The sequence below is a fragment of the Benincasa hispida genome, unplaced genomic scaffold (genome assembly GCF_027475165.1).
Source record: "Benincasa hispida cultivar pf3 unplaced genomic scaffold, pf3_genome.v1.1 HicScf279, whole genome shotgun sequence".
NCBI classification, from domain to species: domain Eukaryota; kingdom Viridiplantae; phylum Streptophyta; class Magnoliopsida; order Cucurbitales; family Cucurbitaceae; genus Benincasa; species Benincasa hispida.
The window spans coordinates 1-18,294 of record NW_028326359.1 but is presented as its reverse complement, the minus strand read 5'-3'; the positions used below and the strand labels follow the sequence as shown (position 1 = coordinate 18,294).

General features: G+C 36.3%; 3 protein-coding genes across 5 annotated transcripts; all 3 read left to right on the top strand.

Moving 5' to 3' along the window:
• The first annotated feature begins 2,155 nt into the window (after positions 1-2,155).
• On the top strand, positions 2,156-3,951 carry LOC120090067 (small ribosomal subunit protein uS12). The gene is made up of 4 exons (XM_039047556.2): positions 2,156-2,325; positions 2,657-2,812; positions 3,393-3,519; positions 3,590-3,951. The coding sequence occupies exons 1-4, from the start codon at positions 2,321-2,323 to the stop codon at positions 3,728-3,730; spliced, it is 429 nt and encodes a 142-aa protein (XP_038903484.1). The 5' UTR covers positions 2,156-2,320; the 3' UTR covers positions 3,731-3,951.
• A 1,799-nt stretch (positions 3,952-5,750) lies between these two features.
• LOC150030357 (uncharacterized) lies at positions 5,751-10,889 on the top strand. Its single transcript, XM_090309803.1, has 8 exons — positions 5,751-6,055; positions 6,421-6,630; positions 6,710-6,976; positions 7,210-7,244; positions 7,689-7,784; positions 8,695-8,812; positions 8,901-9,463; positions 9,558-10,889. The coding sequence occupies exons 1-8, from the start codon at positions 5,932-5,934 to the stop codon at positions 9,984-9,986; spliced, it is 1,842 nt and encodes a 613-aa protein (XP_090165929.1). The 5' UTR covers positions 5,751-5,931; the 3' UTR covers positions 9,987-10,889.
• A 796-nt stretch (positions 10,890-11,685) lies between these two features.
• Positions 11,686-18,264, top strand: LOC150030356 (putative DNA helicase MCM8). Of its 3 annotated transcripts, XM_090309804.1 has the most exons (17): positions 11,686-11,903; positions 12,414-12,557; positions 12,647-12,761; positions 12,848-13,070; positions 13,235-13,398; positions 13,927-14,190; positions 14,276-14,371; positions 14,501-14,653; positions 15,169-15,239; positions 15,327-15,445; positions 15,876-16,005; positions 16,493-16,544; positions 16,634-16,820; positions 17,118-17,292; positions 17,577-17,747; positions 17,831-17,944; positions 18,055-18,264. In XM_090309804.1, the coding sequence occupies exons 1-17, from the start codon at positions 11,748-11,750 to the stop codon at positions 18,100-18,102; spliced, it is 2,382 nt and encodes a 793-aa protein (XP_090165930.1). In that variant the 5' UTR covers positions 11,686-11,747; the 3' UTR covers positions 18,103-18,264. The 3 variants fall into 3 exon arrangements, with proteins under 3 accessions (XP_090165930.1, XP_090165931.1, XP_090165932.1); XM_090309805.1 differs by lacking the exon at positions 14,276-14,371; XM_090309806.1 differs by lacking the exon at positions 11,686-11,903 and having other exon boundaries at positions 12,419-12,557; positions 12,644-12,761.
• Positions 18,265-18,294: the final 30 nt, after the last annotated feature.

Sequence of the window (18,294 nt, the reverse complement as noted above, 5' to 3'; positions counted from 1 at the left end):
CTGCAGAAGTTTCAAAAGGACCCATGGACATGAAGGCAATAGTGATTCCCGGTCAATCACCGTTACAAAAGTCACCTACAGTATGATGTTTCAAAAATCAATTTTAAATGATTTTGATTTTTTCAAAATCAATTTTATTTCCTTGCCAAACATTATCATTTGAATAAAAGTGATTTTAACTTCACCAAAATCAGTACCAAATACACCATTAGTCGCCCTCCAAAATCTCTTTTTCTCTTTATCAATCTCATGTCTATGATCGTTGGTTCAACAACCATTTATTGAATTCCATCGTCTTGACTAGCTTTTGGCGACCACATTCGCCAAATTGACGACCTTTTTCGCTTGCACACATGTTTCATGCTTTTGTTTCAACTTTGAACATCGTTTTCAACAATGACGTTTTTGGGATTGTTATTGTTTAAAGTTGCTTTTCAAGATCATACGAACAAAATGGTCACATGGAATGAAAACGATAAAACTTCCATATGATTTGGTGTCAAACGCAATCATATTTCTAATAGTCACGTCGTTCTAAAGTTGCAATTCCTTCAAATAATCACCTCTCAACAACATCTTCTTCACTGGTATAATCAACTTTGCTCATTTTCACCTTGAAGGGAGACCTTCGTTGTGAACATAAGTTTCTAATGACCCCCATCACTTGGTCGTCATCTTCCATCGTATACACACATTCTATAGGCAGCCAAAAGCGTTAAGGATCATATTGAGTGATTTTTAATTTTTGCTTATGGAATGTTTATATATTGTGTATTTGTGGTTATAGAATGTTTAGATAGAGTGTATTTGTGGTATTTGAATTTTTGAAACAATGTATCTTTGCATTCTCGTTTGTACTTAACTTTTTGTTGTTTTAGGGTAGTTTTGTCATTTTCTAATTAGTATTTTCTTATATAAATTTGTTTTGCTACTTTTATAATTTTGAAACGTTTTTACCATTTTTCCAAATGAAACTTCAAATTTTGCTATTTTTCTTGTCAGCCTTATTTTTTAATGTCAGTTGGGGACCGACTTATTAATAAGTGTTAAAATTGAGTCTTCAAATAATCTAAATATGTCGGCTTCATTCTGTACCATTTTGTTGTGTTTTTAGTTTTTGAGAATTAAGCATATTTCCTCTTATTTTCTTATAATAATTTGAACATTTAAGTTCGATAGTCGAATTCTTAGTCAAATTTCAAATAAATAAATAAAATTAAAAACTAATTTTTATCTTTCAAAATTTAGCCTTATTTTTGAAAACATGAGTAAGTAAATAACAAAACAACAAATTTAGAAGTGAAAGAGGCGTTTATAGGTTTAATTTTCAAAAACTAAAAACAAAAAATCCATGGGCGATTTGGGGTCCATAATGGAATAATTTTGTAATGTAATATAATCTAAAACGCATGTTTGGACTGAGCGGTTTGAGCCCGATTTGTAATACCAAAATAATTCTGTTCCCATAGTTTTCAACTCAACCCTCTTTTCCACCATTCATGCTTTACGATCTCATTTTCGTTTTGCTCTCAATTCCAACACTCCTACAATTTATAGTAATCCTAATTATATTATAGTCTCAGTCTCAAATGTTTACCAAATAGGACTATAATTATCCCGGTGGTGCCCAAAACGATTTAACGAGCTGAAATTGCACTCTCAACCCAAAACAAGTCCTACATTCCAAATTTCCTATACAGGAGACTTTATTATTATTATTATTATTTTGGTTGAAAAAAAACAAATAAAACCTATAACATTTTGATTCAATAGAATAAAGTTTTTCCAACATAAACTAAAAGAGATATAGCATCAAGTAGGAATACAATCAACATTTGCCCAACTAAATTGGAGATCTCCATCGAGGGTATCTCCAAAAAAAAAAAAAAAAAAAGAAAAGAAGCATGGATCCTCTAAAAGTCTAATTTGCTATATTTCTAAATTTCAAAAACAAAAATACTATATTTCAAAATTGTATCTGCATTTTGTTAGATAACATGTCTACATTTGTTAAATAATATGATATCAAATTTATCTTCATCTATCAATTTGAGCTTTCGAATCTTTAGATGATTTAAGACGTTTCAGCCCATGACATTTTTCTAAAAAAAAAACTGAAGACCTATATAGGTAGCAATCTCGAAATTCATTGGCCGGCCCAAAACGTTTAATGGGCCGAAATGAACCACGCTCTCCACTCCAAATTCCCATATATTATCGTTGTTCACAGTCCATAGTTTTTTCTTGAGGACTAGGGTTTTGGTGCAGCTCCTCGTCCTAAACTTTCGAAGCCCTCGCCGAAGCCGCTCTCTCTGCAAACATGGGGTAAGATAGTTCGTTTGTGAAAGAATGTATGGAGTTTCGGACTATAATTGATTTTTTGTTCCAATGAGTTGAATTTTTTTTGTGGATCGAAGGAGTGAAATTTTCTTAGGAGTTTTTATCCTTTCAGTTTAAATGAATACTCGTCACAATTTTTCATCTGATTTGCAATTAGGAATAGATTTTTCTGATGCCCTAGTTTTTGGATGAGTTAAGAATTCTGCAAATGGTGAGTAAGGTTTCTAGCCCTTTGGAAAACTGTAGACGAAGATGGGGTTGTGGTTTTGTACCTGTTTTTGATTGATCGATGTATTGATATGACCTAATCTAACAGGAAGACAAGGGGTATGGGAGCTGGGCGCAAGCTGAAGTCCCACCGAAGAAGGCAAAGGTGGGCTGACAAGGCCTATAAGAAGTCTCACCTTGGCAATGAATGGAAGAAGCCATTTGCCGGGTCTTCTCATGCTAAAGGCATTGTGTTGGAAAAGATGTAAGATTGCGAGCATACTGTTCTATCCTTCAGATTGCGACCATAGTTTTTTGTTTTCTTAAATTTTTTCAAAAGGGATTTGCAAGCATACATTAGTTTGCTATGTGTAATTTTGTCATAATAGATTTTATCCAATCATATAAGTTAGAGTCACCTGATTGATTTCAATGTTGGTAACTTCTTTTGATAATTAGGGCCATGTTTGAGAGTGTGAGTGATTTTAATGAATCACTTTTGTCATGTTCAAAATCACTCCGAAATTTGCCTTTAATCCTTCAAAATCAATTTATTGTTTAACTTTACAGTTTTGGAAACAATTTTTATATCATCAAGATTGATTTTGAACGATTAAAAACATGCAATTTGAGTGATTTTAAAAAAAGTAACAGAAGTGATCACTCCCAAACATTGGCCTTAATTTATCTTAATTGATTTGACCCAGCATTACAAGTATCACCCAACTTAATTTTAATTTGGGGAGTAACTTCTGATTTTATTAAGTTCTAAACTGCAATATGAGTTTTGCTTTGTCATGTTTAAATGTTTTGTATCTAAATGAGCAATGCTAATCTAATTTCAGAGGTATCGAGGCTAAGCAGCCAAATTCTGCCATTAGAAAATGTGCCAGGGTTCAACTCATCAAAAATGGAAAGAAGATTGCTGCATTCGTGCCCAATGATGGATGTTTGAATTACATTGAAGAAAATGTATGTTTGCTACCCCCACCCCCAAATAAAATGAGAGGGTTGGAAACTGATATGAAAACTGTGATTGCAGGACGAAGTGTTGATTGCTGGATTCGGTCGTAAGGGACATGCGGTCGGAGATATTCCTGGTGTTCGATTCAAGGTCGTGAAGGTGTCTGGTGTATCTCTTCTTGCTCTTTTCAAGGAGAAGAAGGAGAAGCCAAGGTCTTAAGTTTGCTTGGCAGAGCTCATCGTCTTCTTACAGTTTTCTATCCATAATTTTAGAGTATTTTTCAGATCTTGATTATTGGTTGTTTTGGACTATAATGTAGTTATTGCGCCCTTCCTTGCAGTCTGATTTTTGACATCGTTTGACTGAATTCCTTTCATTTTGCTCTGAAAACTTTTGTTTATTAAGATATCAACCGCCATGGCCATCTTTGAATGAGTTCATTCTGCATTGTCAGGCTAATTATAATTAGCATATTTCTCTGGTGCGATATTTTCGGTGTAATAATTGGTGTTCATGTTAGCGGTTTCATTCCCAGGCTAGATAAGTACTCTTTTAAGAAGTTATAATTATAATTATAATATTGATTAATAGTTTGATTTAGGCTGATTCAGAATTAACTTCTTTTTTGATAGGATTAGTTGCATTTTTGAACTGTTTTCATTGGGAAAGAAAAATGCTACATGTGTTATAGTTTTGAGTCTCCTTTTATAATCAGATGAGATTGAACATGTTACATTCACTTCACCTCATGTCGTGAAATAAAGTTATTTTGAGAAGAAATTCGTTTGGATAAAGAAGCGAGGTTTTGATTATGATATTGTTTACATATGTATAGTGATTGATAGCAAAAGCAATTGGAATAATGTTCATGTTTTGTATTTGTTCACTAGTTATGCTTGACCTTGCCATCTGGCTTGTAACTGTGAAATCAGTCGTCAAGGTATATATAATTGTACAAACGAAATAGCATCGGTCAAGGGCATAAACTAAATAGAACTATGTTAGGAATAGTTGAACTATGATCATGTTTACCAATCAGTAGAAAAAATTGGTGTAATTATAATAAGATGGATCAAAATCTCATCTATTTCACTCATTCTATTAAGAAAAATAATTATTACACTCACGGGCAATTTTTAAATATAGAAAAATGAATCAAAATATTTATAAAATATAGTAAAATTTTAAAATTATAAATGGAAATCTATCCGTATCTATCATTTAGTTCTAAAATTTTCTAAGTTTTATCATTTGAAATAATTTTCTTTACCATCACACTTTTTACTTTTAGGAAAAATCTTAGGGTAGAACCATCTATTGTGCATCCTGGCTAGTATCCAATAGAAATGCGGAGGAGTATGAGATTAGGTGCTCATGGCTCTTTTTTATAAGAAAAAAAGTTTATTGTTTTATTATTATGATTTATATTTTGTAGGGGTCGATCTTACCATTTTTTTTTTGTAAGTATGAGAAGGGTTGAAGGATTCGAACCGCAAACTTGACTATCCAATTGTGCTATGCCATGTTCAAGTTGGGTGCGATTCAATTGAAATACTACTTAAATACGATTTTTGCATTTTATAATATTAAAAAGTTGGATCACACAATTTTTCAACTTTTAGGGAGTAATGGATCTCAAATAAAAAGATTGTTGGTGCTATTATAATAAAGGCAATACTTGGGTGCATATTAATCTCTCTCATCGGACATACAAACAATAATTTATCATGTAGCAAATTATGATTAGACATTCGGGTGATATGTGTGCTACAAATGCACCTAAATATTATTCTTATAATAATTCTATAAATGGAGGGAGATCTTGTGACTTATCTTTCACATTTTTGTTGGTGGTGTTTTTTCTTTGGGTTAATATATCATTTTAATTATTGTATTTTGTTTCATTCCATTTTGGTTCTCAATACTGGTTAATGAACTTTCAATCAATATTTAAATTAGTGTCTACATTTTATTTGTGTTTTTCCCGAAAGAAATTATAAAAGAAATTTGTATCTATTAGTATTCCTTTCATAAATGGTTAAAAAAACATTCTTAGTTTATATTTTCGCATTAATATTATCATTCTTATTTATCCAACTAAAAAAATCAATGTTAAACAATTGAGTTCAAAATTCAGTGAAATTATATGGGCAAAATTTAAGATTTATAGAAAGTAGAGAGGTTTGAAATAAAAAAAAGACTTAAAATACAAAGACGAAAACAAATTATTATTATTTTTAGTTTCTAATTTTAAACCGCCACTTCCACCGATTTCAAACAAACAAATAAAAATATCAGAACCCTCCTTTTCCCTCTCCAAAACCTCCCGTCCCTCTCTCTCTACCTTCGGATTTTCGAAATCGTTCTGTCCGATTCCAACAGATCACAATCTCTTCCGCGATTCTTCCAGATCGATCTTCATGGACGCCGTAGGTACCGATCACGATCGCCGTTTTTGCCGTCTCAGCCTCATCGATTTCGCCTCCGAGGATGATTTCCTCCTCCCTTCTCCTTCCTGCGACCTCCACGACGTCAATTCTTTAGGTCTGTTCCAGCAGTTCTTTATTTCAGTCGCTCTCTTCGTTGTGTTGCTCATCTTACTTTTGCTGATAATTTTGTGTTTTTTCTGTATGTTCTGTATATTGAGCTGCTTGAGTTGGATTTCTGTTCTTTGGTTTTCTTTCATCTTGGATTTTCGATATTCTCTTTTACCACTCAATTTTCAGCAGTTGCATTAATTTTTGTTTCTGGTTGATAATTAATCCTTTTTACTTCGCTACGCGTTGTTCATCTACGGCAGTCTTGTATTGGTTTTCTTGGCTTTAAGAACAAGAAGATTTGCTTCATATTTGGGAAACTTTAACTTTTGATGATTGTATTTGACTTCTTTTTGATGTGGTTATGCGTAGACATTACAAAGGAGGACGAGGAACATGATAGTATGAGACAATTAGGGACCGTAGATTCTAGCAGAATAGAGGAGAGAAACGATGCCTTCGAACAGAGAGAGGATGAACCTCAATTACTCTCATCTTCGGAACCGGAAGGGATCAGAAGAAATGGAAAGTATAACTTGCGTAAGAGTTTAGCATGGGATAGCGCTTTCTTCACTAGTGCAGGTATTATAATATTTGAATTTGTAATGTGACTTTAGTTTTGTCCTATATACCTCTACAGTTCCAACTTCTTGTGTTTCAGGGTTTCTGGATCCTGAGGAGTTAACTAGCATGATGGCACCCGTAGGCAGGAGTGAAAAACGTGCATTACCCATAATTTCAGAAGATGTTCAGAAATCCTCAGATTCAATTTCTACGTTGGAAAGTGAAATTATGCCATTGGAAAGCATTGAGGGCAATTTATTCGAAGATGTAAGGGCTTCAATTCAGAAATCTAGTAGAATAGTTGGGAAGGCTAACTCAAGAACTAAAGTTGGATCCGGGCGACAGGAAGCAGAAAAACCGCCATGTGAGCTACTTTCTAGTTTCTACTTAAAAAAAAATCGTTCAGTGATAAAAAATTGAGATTTTTTATGATATTAAAATTAGAAGCCTATTCCCAAAAACCCAGCTTCATAACGGGAACAGCAATATAATTCTGCAGGAGACTAGTCGTGGGTTTAGCAAAATTTTTTGATCTTTTATATTATATAATTTTGTATCTCACCAGAACTCAATCTAACGTTACCGCACTATTTTCAGCTCAAGGACGGCTTGATCTTACTTCACAAAATAAGGCAAGTTAATTAAACTTTTGCATCCTCTTAGTGTTTCATAGGTGTAATCTCTTTTTGGTCCTTATAACCTCCACAGCTATTTTGGTTCTTTATACTTTCAAATGTTCTATTTTGATTCTTGAGTTTTCATAGAAGTTATTTTTTGATCCTTGTTATTAAATTTGTGTCCAGTATTTAAATGAAATTTTGATTCACTTGTCCTCAGATATGATATCATTCCTTATATAGGTGGTGGCTTAAACATGGTCGTGCAAAATTTCTGTTAAAAGCATTGAGAAGTTCCATTTTTAAAGACAAAAGAAGATCTTTATACAAAGTTTAAGGATCAAAATAGAACATTTGAAAGTATATAAATCAAAATGGAATAATTGTAAAAGTACCCAACGTTAGGTTTAAACATTTTTTGTACATTCAAACTCATAATGTTATTGTGTAAAATTTCAGATGAAGGACAGGTCTGCATCCAGCAAGCTAAATGATGGGTTGCAAGGACCTGGGAGAACTATTAAGCAGAATTCTACTCAACCACGCGCTGGACAGGTGAAGTATAAGCCTGAGTGTCTGTTAACTGATTTTGTAGCCTTCAATTATCTCCTGGCGTCTGTGGCTATTAACCCAGAGCATAGGCATCTGCATTAACTGAACACCTGCAATATCATAAATTTATATCTGGCCTTTTCGACTGGGTTGCAATTTATTCCATTAATATGAAATTAATGTCAAAGTTCATTATGTTTGTTGGATAGATTGTCGTGAGTGATGCCCAAGGAAGACAATTGTATAACATTAAAATCTGACCATGGATTAGCATGCGCTTGTCTAATCGCCATCTCACTTCTTTCTTTACCATTTTCTACTCATTTGTCCCACATTTTTTTGCTGCTTCTGAAAAAAGAAAGTGTTTGTTTTTTGAAGCAATTGAAGGCAGTTGGCAGGCTTCCTCCCAACTCAGTATCAACAAAGAGGCCTTCCCTTGGCCCTTTAATCTTCCCCGCAAAAGCGTCACACCCCATCTCCCTAAAGAGATACCTGCACACCTTCCACCATCACCTACTCTATCCCCCCCCCCCCCCCCCCCCCCCCCCCCCCCCCCCCCCCCCCCCCCCCCCCCCCCCCCTATCTCAAAGTGCTAATTTCACACAAGATTGTTTCTTATAGAAAATTAATACAAAACTACTTAACGCTTCACAAAAATAACTCACCATCTAATCTTCTTTCCTACCCTCCCCCCCAACCACCCCCCCCCCCCCCCCCCCCCCCCCCCCAACCCCCCCCACACCCCCAGCCCCCCCCCCAGACAAACAAAACCCCCAACCAAACCCCCCCAACCCCCACCCCCCCACACCCCACCCCCCCCCCCCCCCCCCCCCACCCCCCCCCCCCCCCCCCCACCACAACACAAAAAAACAACAACCAACCACCCCACCCCCAACTTTTTTGTTTTTTGAAGCAATTGAAGGCAGTTGGCAGGCTTCCTCCCAACTCAGTATCAACAAAGAGGCCTTCCCTTGGCCATAATCCTAGAGCCACTGCAAAGGATGGTACTATAAGTGGTGCAGGACCTGCAGGTGATTAGAACTTGAATTTAGTTACATATATTCTTTGAAATGGGTTGCAAATACATATCCATTCTGATATTTTTCACGCGAATTGCAGATCGGCGGGATTCAGTTAGTCTTAGAACTACTGCACATAGGCCTGCCCGAATTTCAAGTGCAGCCAAGAGTGAGCAGAAGACTTCCTCTCAAGTTTCTACAAGTTCATCTGACAAGGTTGGAAAATCTTCCTCCAAAGATGTAAGAAAGAAAACAGAGTCTAAGGCTTTACCTTCCTCTGGTACCCAAAAAACACCATCCCAAGTTGCATCAAAGGTCACAAGTCCTATTGGGAAATCTCGTCTCTCTTCTAAGTTTTCTTCAGGAATATCACCTGCTAGCTCTATCAGTGAGTGGTCAACGGGGTCATCATCAAATTCCACTCTTGAACAACGATCAAATAGCCCAAGAGTCCGGCTTCAGTCTATTTCAAGCAAAATAATCTCTACAGACAGTGATGCATCTCATGATGGCAGAAACCATCCTGGTGGACCCCATACTCAGACTACTGGTTTGCTGTCTCAATCAGTAAAGAAAACTTCTTCACAATCTTCTGTACCTCCTGCTTCAATGAAGCCTTCGGGCCTTCGATTGCCATCACCTAAAATCGGATACTTTGATGGGGTAAGTTTTGTGTTTTATTATATTATATGATCCAGTATCTTTAGTTGGAAGTGATGCTAAGCACGGAGCTAAAATTTGTGAATGTATTTCACAGGGGAAAACATCTAGCATGAAATCTAATCCGGCTGTACCCGGTGGCATGACTAAGATTGGAGCTGGAAATGGCAGCACAAATGGAGGCCAAAGTAAGGCCAAACCTTCAAAGCTCCAACCTGCAAGAATGTTGCCCAAGAGCACAACTCGTGGTAATACTCATCCTAATATGAATATGAAATCTCGTAAACCTTCTGCAACTAAGATGTCCAAAATAAACGAGATTGACCAAGAAGTCGAGGAGCTTTGTCGTGAAGGATCAAAAGCCGATTTGCACGATTCAGATGCATGTGCAGAAGGTTATAGGAATTCTGGCGCTTTGAGGGAGAAGATGATCAAAGAAAATGAAGCTTGCAGTAACACAAATGAAACAACGACAGCTAACTCTAACGGAGAACCTAACAACAGCTCACTGAACTTCCAGACTTAATGTTGATTGTATGCTTCCATCTCAGAGAAAGTGATCAGTGAATGTGGTGAGAGAATTTGTTCAGGAGGGTTCACTGTAATACCGAGTGGAAAGAATTCATTATGAAGAAGCCAACTTTATGCTTGCAGAAGGTAAGTCAGAATCATGAATTTGGTTGGTATCAATTTTCAGAAAGAGTTTATTAACTGTCGATGAGGATTCTCGGCTTGTGAAATATCTGATAATGTTCAAAGGAAGCCTCCCACTTGTCAAAACTCACAAGTTTCACTATCTCACCGCTCATCTAACTTTGGTAACTGTCATCGACATGAATATCCTTTCTAACTAAGATCTATTTGGAATGACTTTTGAAATGCTTAAATTGGTATTCTAAGCATAAACAAACGTTCTTAAGCACTTGAAAAGTCATTCCAAATAAATCCTAAGGATGCCTTTGTCTCAGCTGCAGCCTCAAATGTGGATTAAGAATGGCCCATCTTGGCCATCCAAGCAAGAGCATTCTGAGAACAGACAATTCTAATGGCTTTTTGGGTCTTCTGGTGGAATGGGAAGGTCTGTTGTGCTGCAGCTGAGCATATGATACCAATTATATGGAGGCATTGCTGATCAGTGAGTTGGTATGGCTATTGTCGTTCGTGATGCTTGTAGGCTCGGCGGAATGCGACTTTTTTGGGGATCAAAGAGAAGTATGACGACGTTAATTTCGCACCATTCTAAATCCAGAAATGGTTGGCTTTAGTTCATGAATATAGTATTGTGGATGTTCCTCTTTCCTCTTTTAACCATTTTTGCCGTATTGAACATTTCTGGGAAACGGGTACTGCTGTGAAAATTTTATTGTAGTAATTGTGGATCCATCTGGTTATGGTTTAACCTTATAAATCATTTGAAGATCTAGAATTATCTGTTATTGATTATATATATATATATATGGATTAGTAAAAAACTTATTATATTATATTATATATATTTTTAAGTACAGTGTTAGATTTAAACTTCACAGAAATGAGTGAATGCTTCATTGTTGAGCACGAGCTATGGTTGTGCCTTGAGGCTCTGAGATTTAATCTCAATAGTTGTGACTCATTGTATAATAATTAATAGTAGATTTTTTTTTGCTCTGAATGAAACTGATTTGCCTGTCGAACTTAGTTTATTTGGAAAAAAATATTTTGATTACTATACTATTTATTTATTTATTTTGAGTAGGAAGGATAGGTGGGAGATATGAAACATGGACTTTTAGGTTTTTCATATATATTAATGTCAGTTGAGTTAAAGTAATGTTTCGATGATTATTGTTTTAAATTTTGGTAAAGAAGATACATTTTTTAAATAAAATTTAGGCTTGTTAATAATTTTGTGTGGGCGCCCCACGTTGTACATAATAAAGGCGTTGAGCCTTTTGTTTGGGCCTAATATAGAGAAACATGGCTCTTCAACGTGGCCCATGAAGCCCATGTGACCGCATGAACCTGGGCTTTCGGTTAGGCCTTTTGCCATCGCACAGCCCGTAAAACTGAGCACGTTGCTTAAGTATGAACCAAAATGGGCCTCAAACTTGGCCCATTAACTAAGTTTTTGCCTGAACTGTACCTTTTTCTTTGTGATTAAGCCCATATAAAACGCTTGACGAGGGCCGATGGTCGGCCCAGTCCACCATTCTAGAATAAACCGCTGCCTTATATCTTTCCCGCCAAAATTGGACGAACACTTTGTTGAGACGAAACTGCCCGGAGATCATACGAAGAGAAGATAGGCATGGAGCAAACGTTTTCAGACTTCAACATTGCTGGAGATATCTTGGATTTATACTTTCCCCGAACTGTCTTCACTGTCGAAAATGGATGGCTTAACCTCATTTCTCAGCTCATTTTCTTTTTCTCTTCTCCGGCAGGTCGACATCTCTCTTCACAGGTAATTCTTTCTCTCGCGTTTGAATTGATTTTTTTCTTTTCTATGTGATAAAAGTTGATGAAATTCATAGGCGCCGGGTTTTGAGTGTTCGAAATATGATCTTGCATCGAGAATTTGATGTAGGTAGGTAGTTTCTGCAAGGTCGCTTCCAGTCTGCGCGATTCAGTTGATTTTGCAACATCGATTTCCTGTTGAATCTTAGGACTGGATCATGTTTAGTAGATATCTCAGTACGTTTTTCTTATACACAACAGGGACTAGAAATTCTCCTGCTACTATACTTTAAACGAATCAAAGTTTGAATTTGGTATGGACCCGAAAAGTTAGTGTAAATATTTTCAGGTAGATTCGATTCGTTTCATATTCTTTATCCATCGCGTTTTCATAATTTATAATGGAGAAATATTTCAATCTGTTGCTTTGAAGTAGCTTACTGCGGCCTATCGATGTCCCTTTCACTTGTTCTTAGCGTCATGTGGAGAAGGAAACTGACGTTCAATTTTTTAGCAGGCTATCGATGATGGTCGTGGCATCTTTATTTTGTCAATTGACTTTCAACAGTTCCGGAAGATTTGCGATCGACGTGAGTTTTACATAATGCTAGAGGAAAATCCTAAAGTTGCTCTCAAATGTATGAGTGCTGCAATTCATCAGGTAAAAACAAGTTATCACGAGAATTTCATTCTTGTATGTCTACTCTAAAATACTTTCAGGGTTTGATGCTTAACTTGTCTTTGAAGTAGGTAATGAGGACCAAGTGGGTGCACAATTTAGAAGATGTCACAAAAATTCTAGTCCGATTGCACAACTATTCGGAATCTATGCTTGCTTTGAAGAACTTGAAGGCCGCATATATTGGTATTTGTTAGCTTCTAACGAATTTATTATCAAGTTTGAAGCTTACTGCTAAGGAAATGATGTAGGCTTATTTTGGGATATGACAGACAAGCTTGTATCAGTGCGTGGTACTGTTGTTAAAGTTAGCACTGTGAAGCCCTTGGTGGTGCAAATGAGCTTTGATTGTGCAAAGTGTAAAAGCAATATTACACGCATCTTTCCTGATGGTAAGTTTTCGCCTCCATCGTTTTGTGAGTTGGATGGGTGTAAAAGCAAAACATTCAATCCTATTCGATCGACCGCTGAAGCAATCGACTTTCAAAAAATACGGTAACTTCTAATGCTGAATATGCCCTTAATTAACTGTTAGTTTTACTGCCGACTCTTTGGAAAAAAAGAATCCATTTTATTAGCTAGACTTCTTGTGTGCGAATCGGGCTACGGAATTTTCCCTTCTATTGTGAATATTAATTATTCTCTTTAAATCTTTCCAGATTGCAAGAACTCACTAAACCTGATGATCATGAAGAAGGCAGGGTGCCTCGAACTGTAGAATGTGAACTGACTGAAGACCTAGTTGACGCATGCATCCCTGGAGATGTTGTCACTGTTACTGGGATTATAAGAGTAATTAATAATTACATGGATATTGGAGGAGGTACAATATTTTTCCAAGCTTTGCAGTCTTCAATATTTCCCATGAGTGGTAAAAGTTGATAGGTCAGATGTTTTTTTTTGACCCATAGGTTGTGTTTAAACTTCTCATGCTGCAATCACATATTTCAATATCCTCGTCATTAGAATTTCTTTATATAAGCAGAAAATAAATTTTGATTCGTTGTTTTCATTTTGTTCAACAGTTGTAGGATGTTGGGTAATGTTGTTTTTTTATAGATTTTTTTTTCTCTAACGGGGAGACCATATATATGCTACATCAGCAATTCCATTATTTTGTCGTCAATAACTTTCAATGACTGAAATCAGACAGCAACACATCATGGTAGTGCGATAGCTATCACCGTCCTTTGATAATAGCAATTAATAGGGGTAAAAAAAATATAACTTCGTTTTGAAGTTTCATCATTTGTTAGTACACCATGATACTTGTAACCCGTGTTTATGTTGTGGATTTCTAATTACCGTTCTTTACCAATACAGATTAGCGCAACTTTTCATATATTTTCAGGAAAATCGAAGAGCAAAAACCAAGGATTTTACTATTTGTATCTGGAGGCCGTTTCAATAAAAAATTCCAAGTCACAGTCTACACCTGAGGAGTTGCAAGATTCCAATTCTAATGCAAGAGCAACCGAGTTGCTCGATTTATTCTCATTCTCCCCAAGAGATTTGGAATTTATTGTGAAATTCTCTGGGGAATGTGGTCCGGATGTCTTCCGTCAAATACTTCAATCCATTTGCCCATCCATCTATGGACATGAACTTGTTAAAGGTAACATTTTATACAAGCACAGAATTGTTGTGTCTCCATTTTCTTCTGCTAACTATATTTTGTGGATCAACTTAAATCTGAAAAGCGGGAATAACACTAGCACTATTTGGTGGTGTACGAAAGCATTCAAAAGACCAGAATAAAGTTCCTGTTAGAGGAGATATTCATGTCATAGTAGTTGGTATCCTTCTATGTCCATCCCTTTCCGTGCTCACTTCTAGATTTTGATAAGTTATTTTGAAAAGAGTGCTGTATGGTAAATGAACATACATTATAGATAATAGATAACTTTTCATTATCAATTTCTTAGGTGATCCTGGACTTGGCAAAAGTCAACTACTGCAAGCGGCTGCAGCTGTTTCTCCACGTGGTATTTATGTTTGTGGTAATGCAACAACCAAGGCCGGCCTAACTGTAGCTGTTGTGAGGGATTCCATGACAAATGACTATGCTTTTGAGGCTGGTATTTGTCTTTTCTTAAGCTCTATGACGACTTTTCCTGTATTTGAAATCCAAGAATGAGTTTTTATAATGGTCATGATTCTCTGCTTTTTTAATCGTGGAAACAAAATTTGGTGGCTGCGTGATGATTTTGGAAGTCATTCATAGATTTTTATTTTCTATTCCTTGACATGCACGTACTGAATAAATCCTTACATTCGGAAACTAGGAAATGCTTATTCTACGCTAGTTTTAACGAAGCTCAAATTTTTCAAGGGCATATTGCATATATAGATTTCACAGTCGATAAAAAAGTTGAAAGACGTTGGATCTTATCTTTCAATTGTTCTACAATAACAGAGTGTAGTTGATTGAATAGCGTTTCATATGAATGCTCAAGTTTTTGAGGTTATCCCTTCTTGAACTTCTGTAAACGTAATCTGGGTCTAATGGTGCTTAAATGTTTCTATGTTGCAAGCGCATCATAATAAATATACTGTTTTCCCCTTGAGTGATGATAATTTACTTTTTCCATAGGGGCTATGGTACTTGCAGATGGTGGATTATGTTGCATAGATGAGTTCGATAAAATGTCTGCAGAACATCAGGTGTTTTGACCCGAAACCTGAATGTTTCACTTGAATTCTCACGTTTCATTTTTCATGGCTACATTTTCTTACATTAGATTATTGCAGGCCCTACTGGAAGCCATGGAACAACAATGTGTATCAATTGCAAAAGCTGGACTGGTAGCAAGTCTATCAGCACGCACTTCTATTTTAGCTGCAGCTAACCCTGTTGGGGGTCATTACAAGTAAATTTTGTTGGTTCATTACAAGTAAATTTTGTTGTTCAGTACTGTATTTGTTTCAGTTGCTTTCTGGGCTATTCAGTTTGTGATTGATAAAACATCTATATGGTTTCTTTAAGAAACATCAAAAACATCTCCATGGTTAGGTTGTTACCATCATCCTTCCTCTCCAAAATAGCATGTTGAACCTTTCCGAGTTTTCTATTTATAGAGAATACTGTTTTCATTCCTCAAGAAATATATATATTGCTTTCAAAGAACCATATTTCAATTCTTCTAGTCTATTTCAACTGAATGGTAATGATGGGAGCTATTACGGTGAAAAAAGAAAAAGTATCCTAATGAATAATGAAGGTGCCTATGCCTATAAATTGCGATTGTTCTCTTCTTTTATACCGGTGGTATGTATTAATTCTCAAAATAAAACTTGCAGCCGGGCGAAAACTGTGAATGAAAACTTGAAGATGAGTGCCGCTCTTCTCTCGAGATTTGATTTAGTTTTTATATTGCTGGACAAACCTGACGAATTTCTGGATAAGAGAGTCTCGGAGCACATCATATCGGTAAGTTAATACCTCTGCTGTTTATCTATTTGATGCTACGGCCACCTCTCTTGTACATTGTCTGGAACTTAACCACTGAAAACGTACTATTGTGCAGATATATAAGAGGAAATGTACTATTTGATGGCAATGTGCTTGAAGTAATTATGGCCTAATGGTCAAAAAGTAATAAAGAGTTAGGAGGAAATAGTTGAAGTCATGGTAGCCACCTAACTAAAATTTAATATCTATCATTCTATGAATTGTTTTGGCAACAAAATGTAGTAGGTTAAGAGGTCGTCTCATGAAAATAGTTAAACCGGTCAAAATAGCTCACTCACGAATATGAAAAGAGAGAGAGGGAGAGAGAGAGAGAGAAAGAAAGAGAGAGACGTCTCATATATTGGCATCAAGCGTGAGATTTGTTCAGCAAACAACTTAATTATTTCGAGTTCGCTCAATTAGTAAAATGTGATTGTAAGATGTGATGGAATTCTTTTTCTTGCAGCTTCATGGTGGATGTGGGGAACGTGCGTCTGCAGCAAAAAGACTACGTAAAGGTTTATATCCTATTTCTCACCTATTCCTTTTATTTTTAGTATTTTACAAACTTAATTGTCCACTGAGAAAGGAGTTTCTCCCGAACCAGATATATCTCCTTTGGCTTTAAAGAATGTAGTAACGGAGAATGACGGAAAAGGAGATGTTGGGTCAAAACGTGAGTCTTTAGTTTCAAGACTGAGATTGGACAAAGCGAAAGACGGCGATTTTGTACCATTACCTGGTCAACTTCTGCGCAAATATATAGCATATGCAAGAACTTTTGTGTTCCCCAGGTAAACATACATGCTCTCTCCAGCATTTTACTTGATGTTAAAACTAGTGGAAATGTGGAGAAGTATTCATCACTATATTGAATTGATAATGACTTGAAATAGAGAGCTCTATTTATAGAGGTAAATAGCCGAGTTAAGTCCACCCTACTCCTTAACTAAAGTAACTACTGATGGTTATACACGTTACAACTTAATACAACAGACTAACTCCTAATAGATGCAAATTTGAACTTGTGAATCGTGCAAGCCTCTTTACTCGAAATCTGTCCAAACCCCATCTCTCCATTTTGGAATCAGGATGTCAAAGCCCGCAGCAGACATCTTGCAGAAATTTTATTTAAAACTGCGTGACGAGAATACATCAGGGGATGGTACGCCAATTACAGCTAGACAGCTGGAAAGTTTGGTGAGGCTGGCAGAAGCTCGAGCACGGGTCGACCTCAGGGAAGAAATTACAGTACAAGATGCCATGGTTAGTTGTGGAACGATGTAGCCAAATTTTAATTACTCAAAATCATCTTTTGAAAATAAGCTCGTTTGTTACTCACTTTTTATTTTGTTTTTTCACTTTTTGTTAACATTTTCAGATTTTTTTTTTCAAAGACCTAATATTTGGTTAGGATTTCCATTTTTACGTCGAGAAATTAATTATAAGACAAATGATTCCATGAAAAAAATTAAAAGCTTCTGTTCCACTTCCACTACCTTGCTCGAGTTTTTACGTGCTAATTTCATTGTGGGTCACCAACTTTGCAGGATGTGGTGGAAATAATGAAGGAATCCCTTTATGACAAGTACGTAGATGAACATGGGGTCCTGGATTTTGGTCGAAGTGGGGGAATGAGTAAACAGAAAGAAGCCAAGCGATTTCTGAGTGCACTCAACAAGCAATCAGAGTTGCAGCAGAAAGACTGTTTCTCTATCTCGGTAAGCTTATGCTATATACTCTTGTCGCAGATAAATCATATCGCATCCGGCTCTGAGCTATCCACATATGCTATGTCCTGCAGGAAATATATAGCTTAGCAGATAAAATTGGCCTACGAGTACCTGACATTGATACCTTCATAGAAAATCTTAACAGTGTTGGATATCTGCTTAAGAAGGGGCCAAAGACATTCCAGGTATAGTACGGAGTTCTCTTAGCAGATATAATACCAATAAAACAACAAAACTACGGATCAACTCATCATTATTCAATCTTTGCACTAACCCAGACATCTTTTTACAACAGGTTCTGTCCTCATCGTACACCAGTCAATCGACAAGGTCAAGAGGATAAAAATTGGGCGATAAGAGAGGTCAAAACTTTCTTTGACTCAATATTTTTTTTCTGCTGCAATGTCTCTAGGCTAGAGATGGCTCTTCCACAATACCAAGCATGTATGATTCGCTGATGCTGAAATAATTAGTATATTCCAATGAATGAAATAGTTAAATGGTACGAATACGATGCTGTTTGACTTGATAGTTA

Bases quoted from the DNA above. Each gene is read 5' to 3' on its own strand.
- LOC150030356 (XM_090309804.1), top strand. From the start codon at position 11,748: ATGGAGCAAACGTTTTCAGACTTCAACATTGCTGGAGATATCTTGGAT. The intron at 16,821-17,117 runs GTAAACATACAT...TTTTGGAATCAG, and splicing joins AGAACTTTTGTGTTCCCCAG to GATGTCAAAGCCCGCAGCAG. The intron at 17,748-17,830 runs GTAAGCTTATGC...TATGTCCTGCAG, and splicing joins AAGACTGTTTCTCTATCTCG to GAAATATATAGCTTAGCAGA.
- LOC120090067 (XM_039047556.2), top strand. The intron at 2,813-3,392 runs GTAAGATTGCGA...ATCTAATTTCAG, and splicing joins GGCATTGTGTTGGAAAAGAT to AGGTATCGAGGCTAAGCAGC. The intron at 3,520-3,589 runs GTATGTTTGCTA...CTGTGATTGCAG, and splicing joins TGAATTACATTGAAGAAAAT to GACGAAGTGTTGATTGCTGG.
- LOC150030357 (XM_090309803.1), top strand. From the start codon at position 5,932: ATGGACGCCGTAGGTACCGATCACGATCGCCGTTTTTGCCGTCTCAGC. The intron at 6,056-6,420 runs GTCTGTTCCAGC...GGTTATGCGTAG, and splicing joins CCACGACGTCAATTCTTTAG to ACATTACAAAGGAGGACGAG. The intron at 6,631-6,709 runs GTATTATAATAT...CTTGTGTTTCAG, and splicing joins CGCTTTCTTCACTAGTGCAG to GGTTTCTGGATCCTGAGGAG.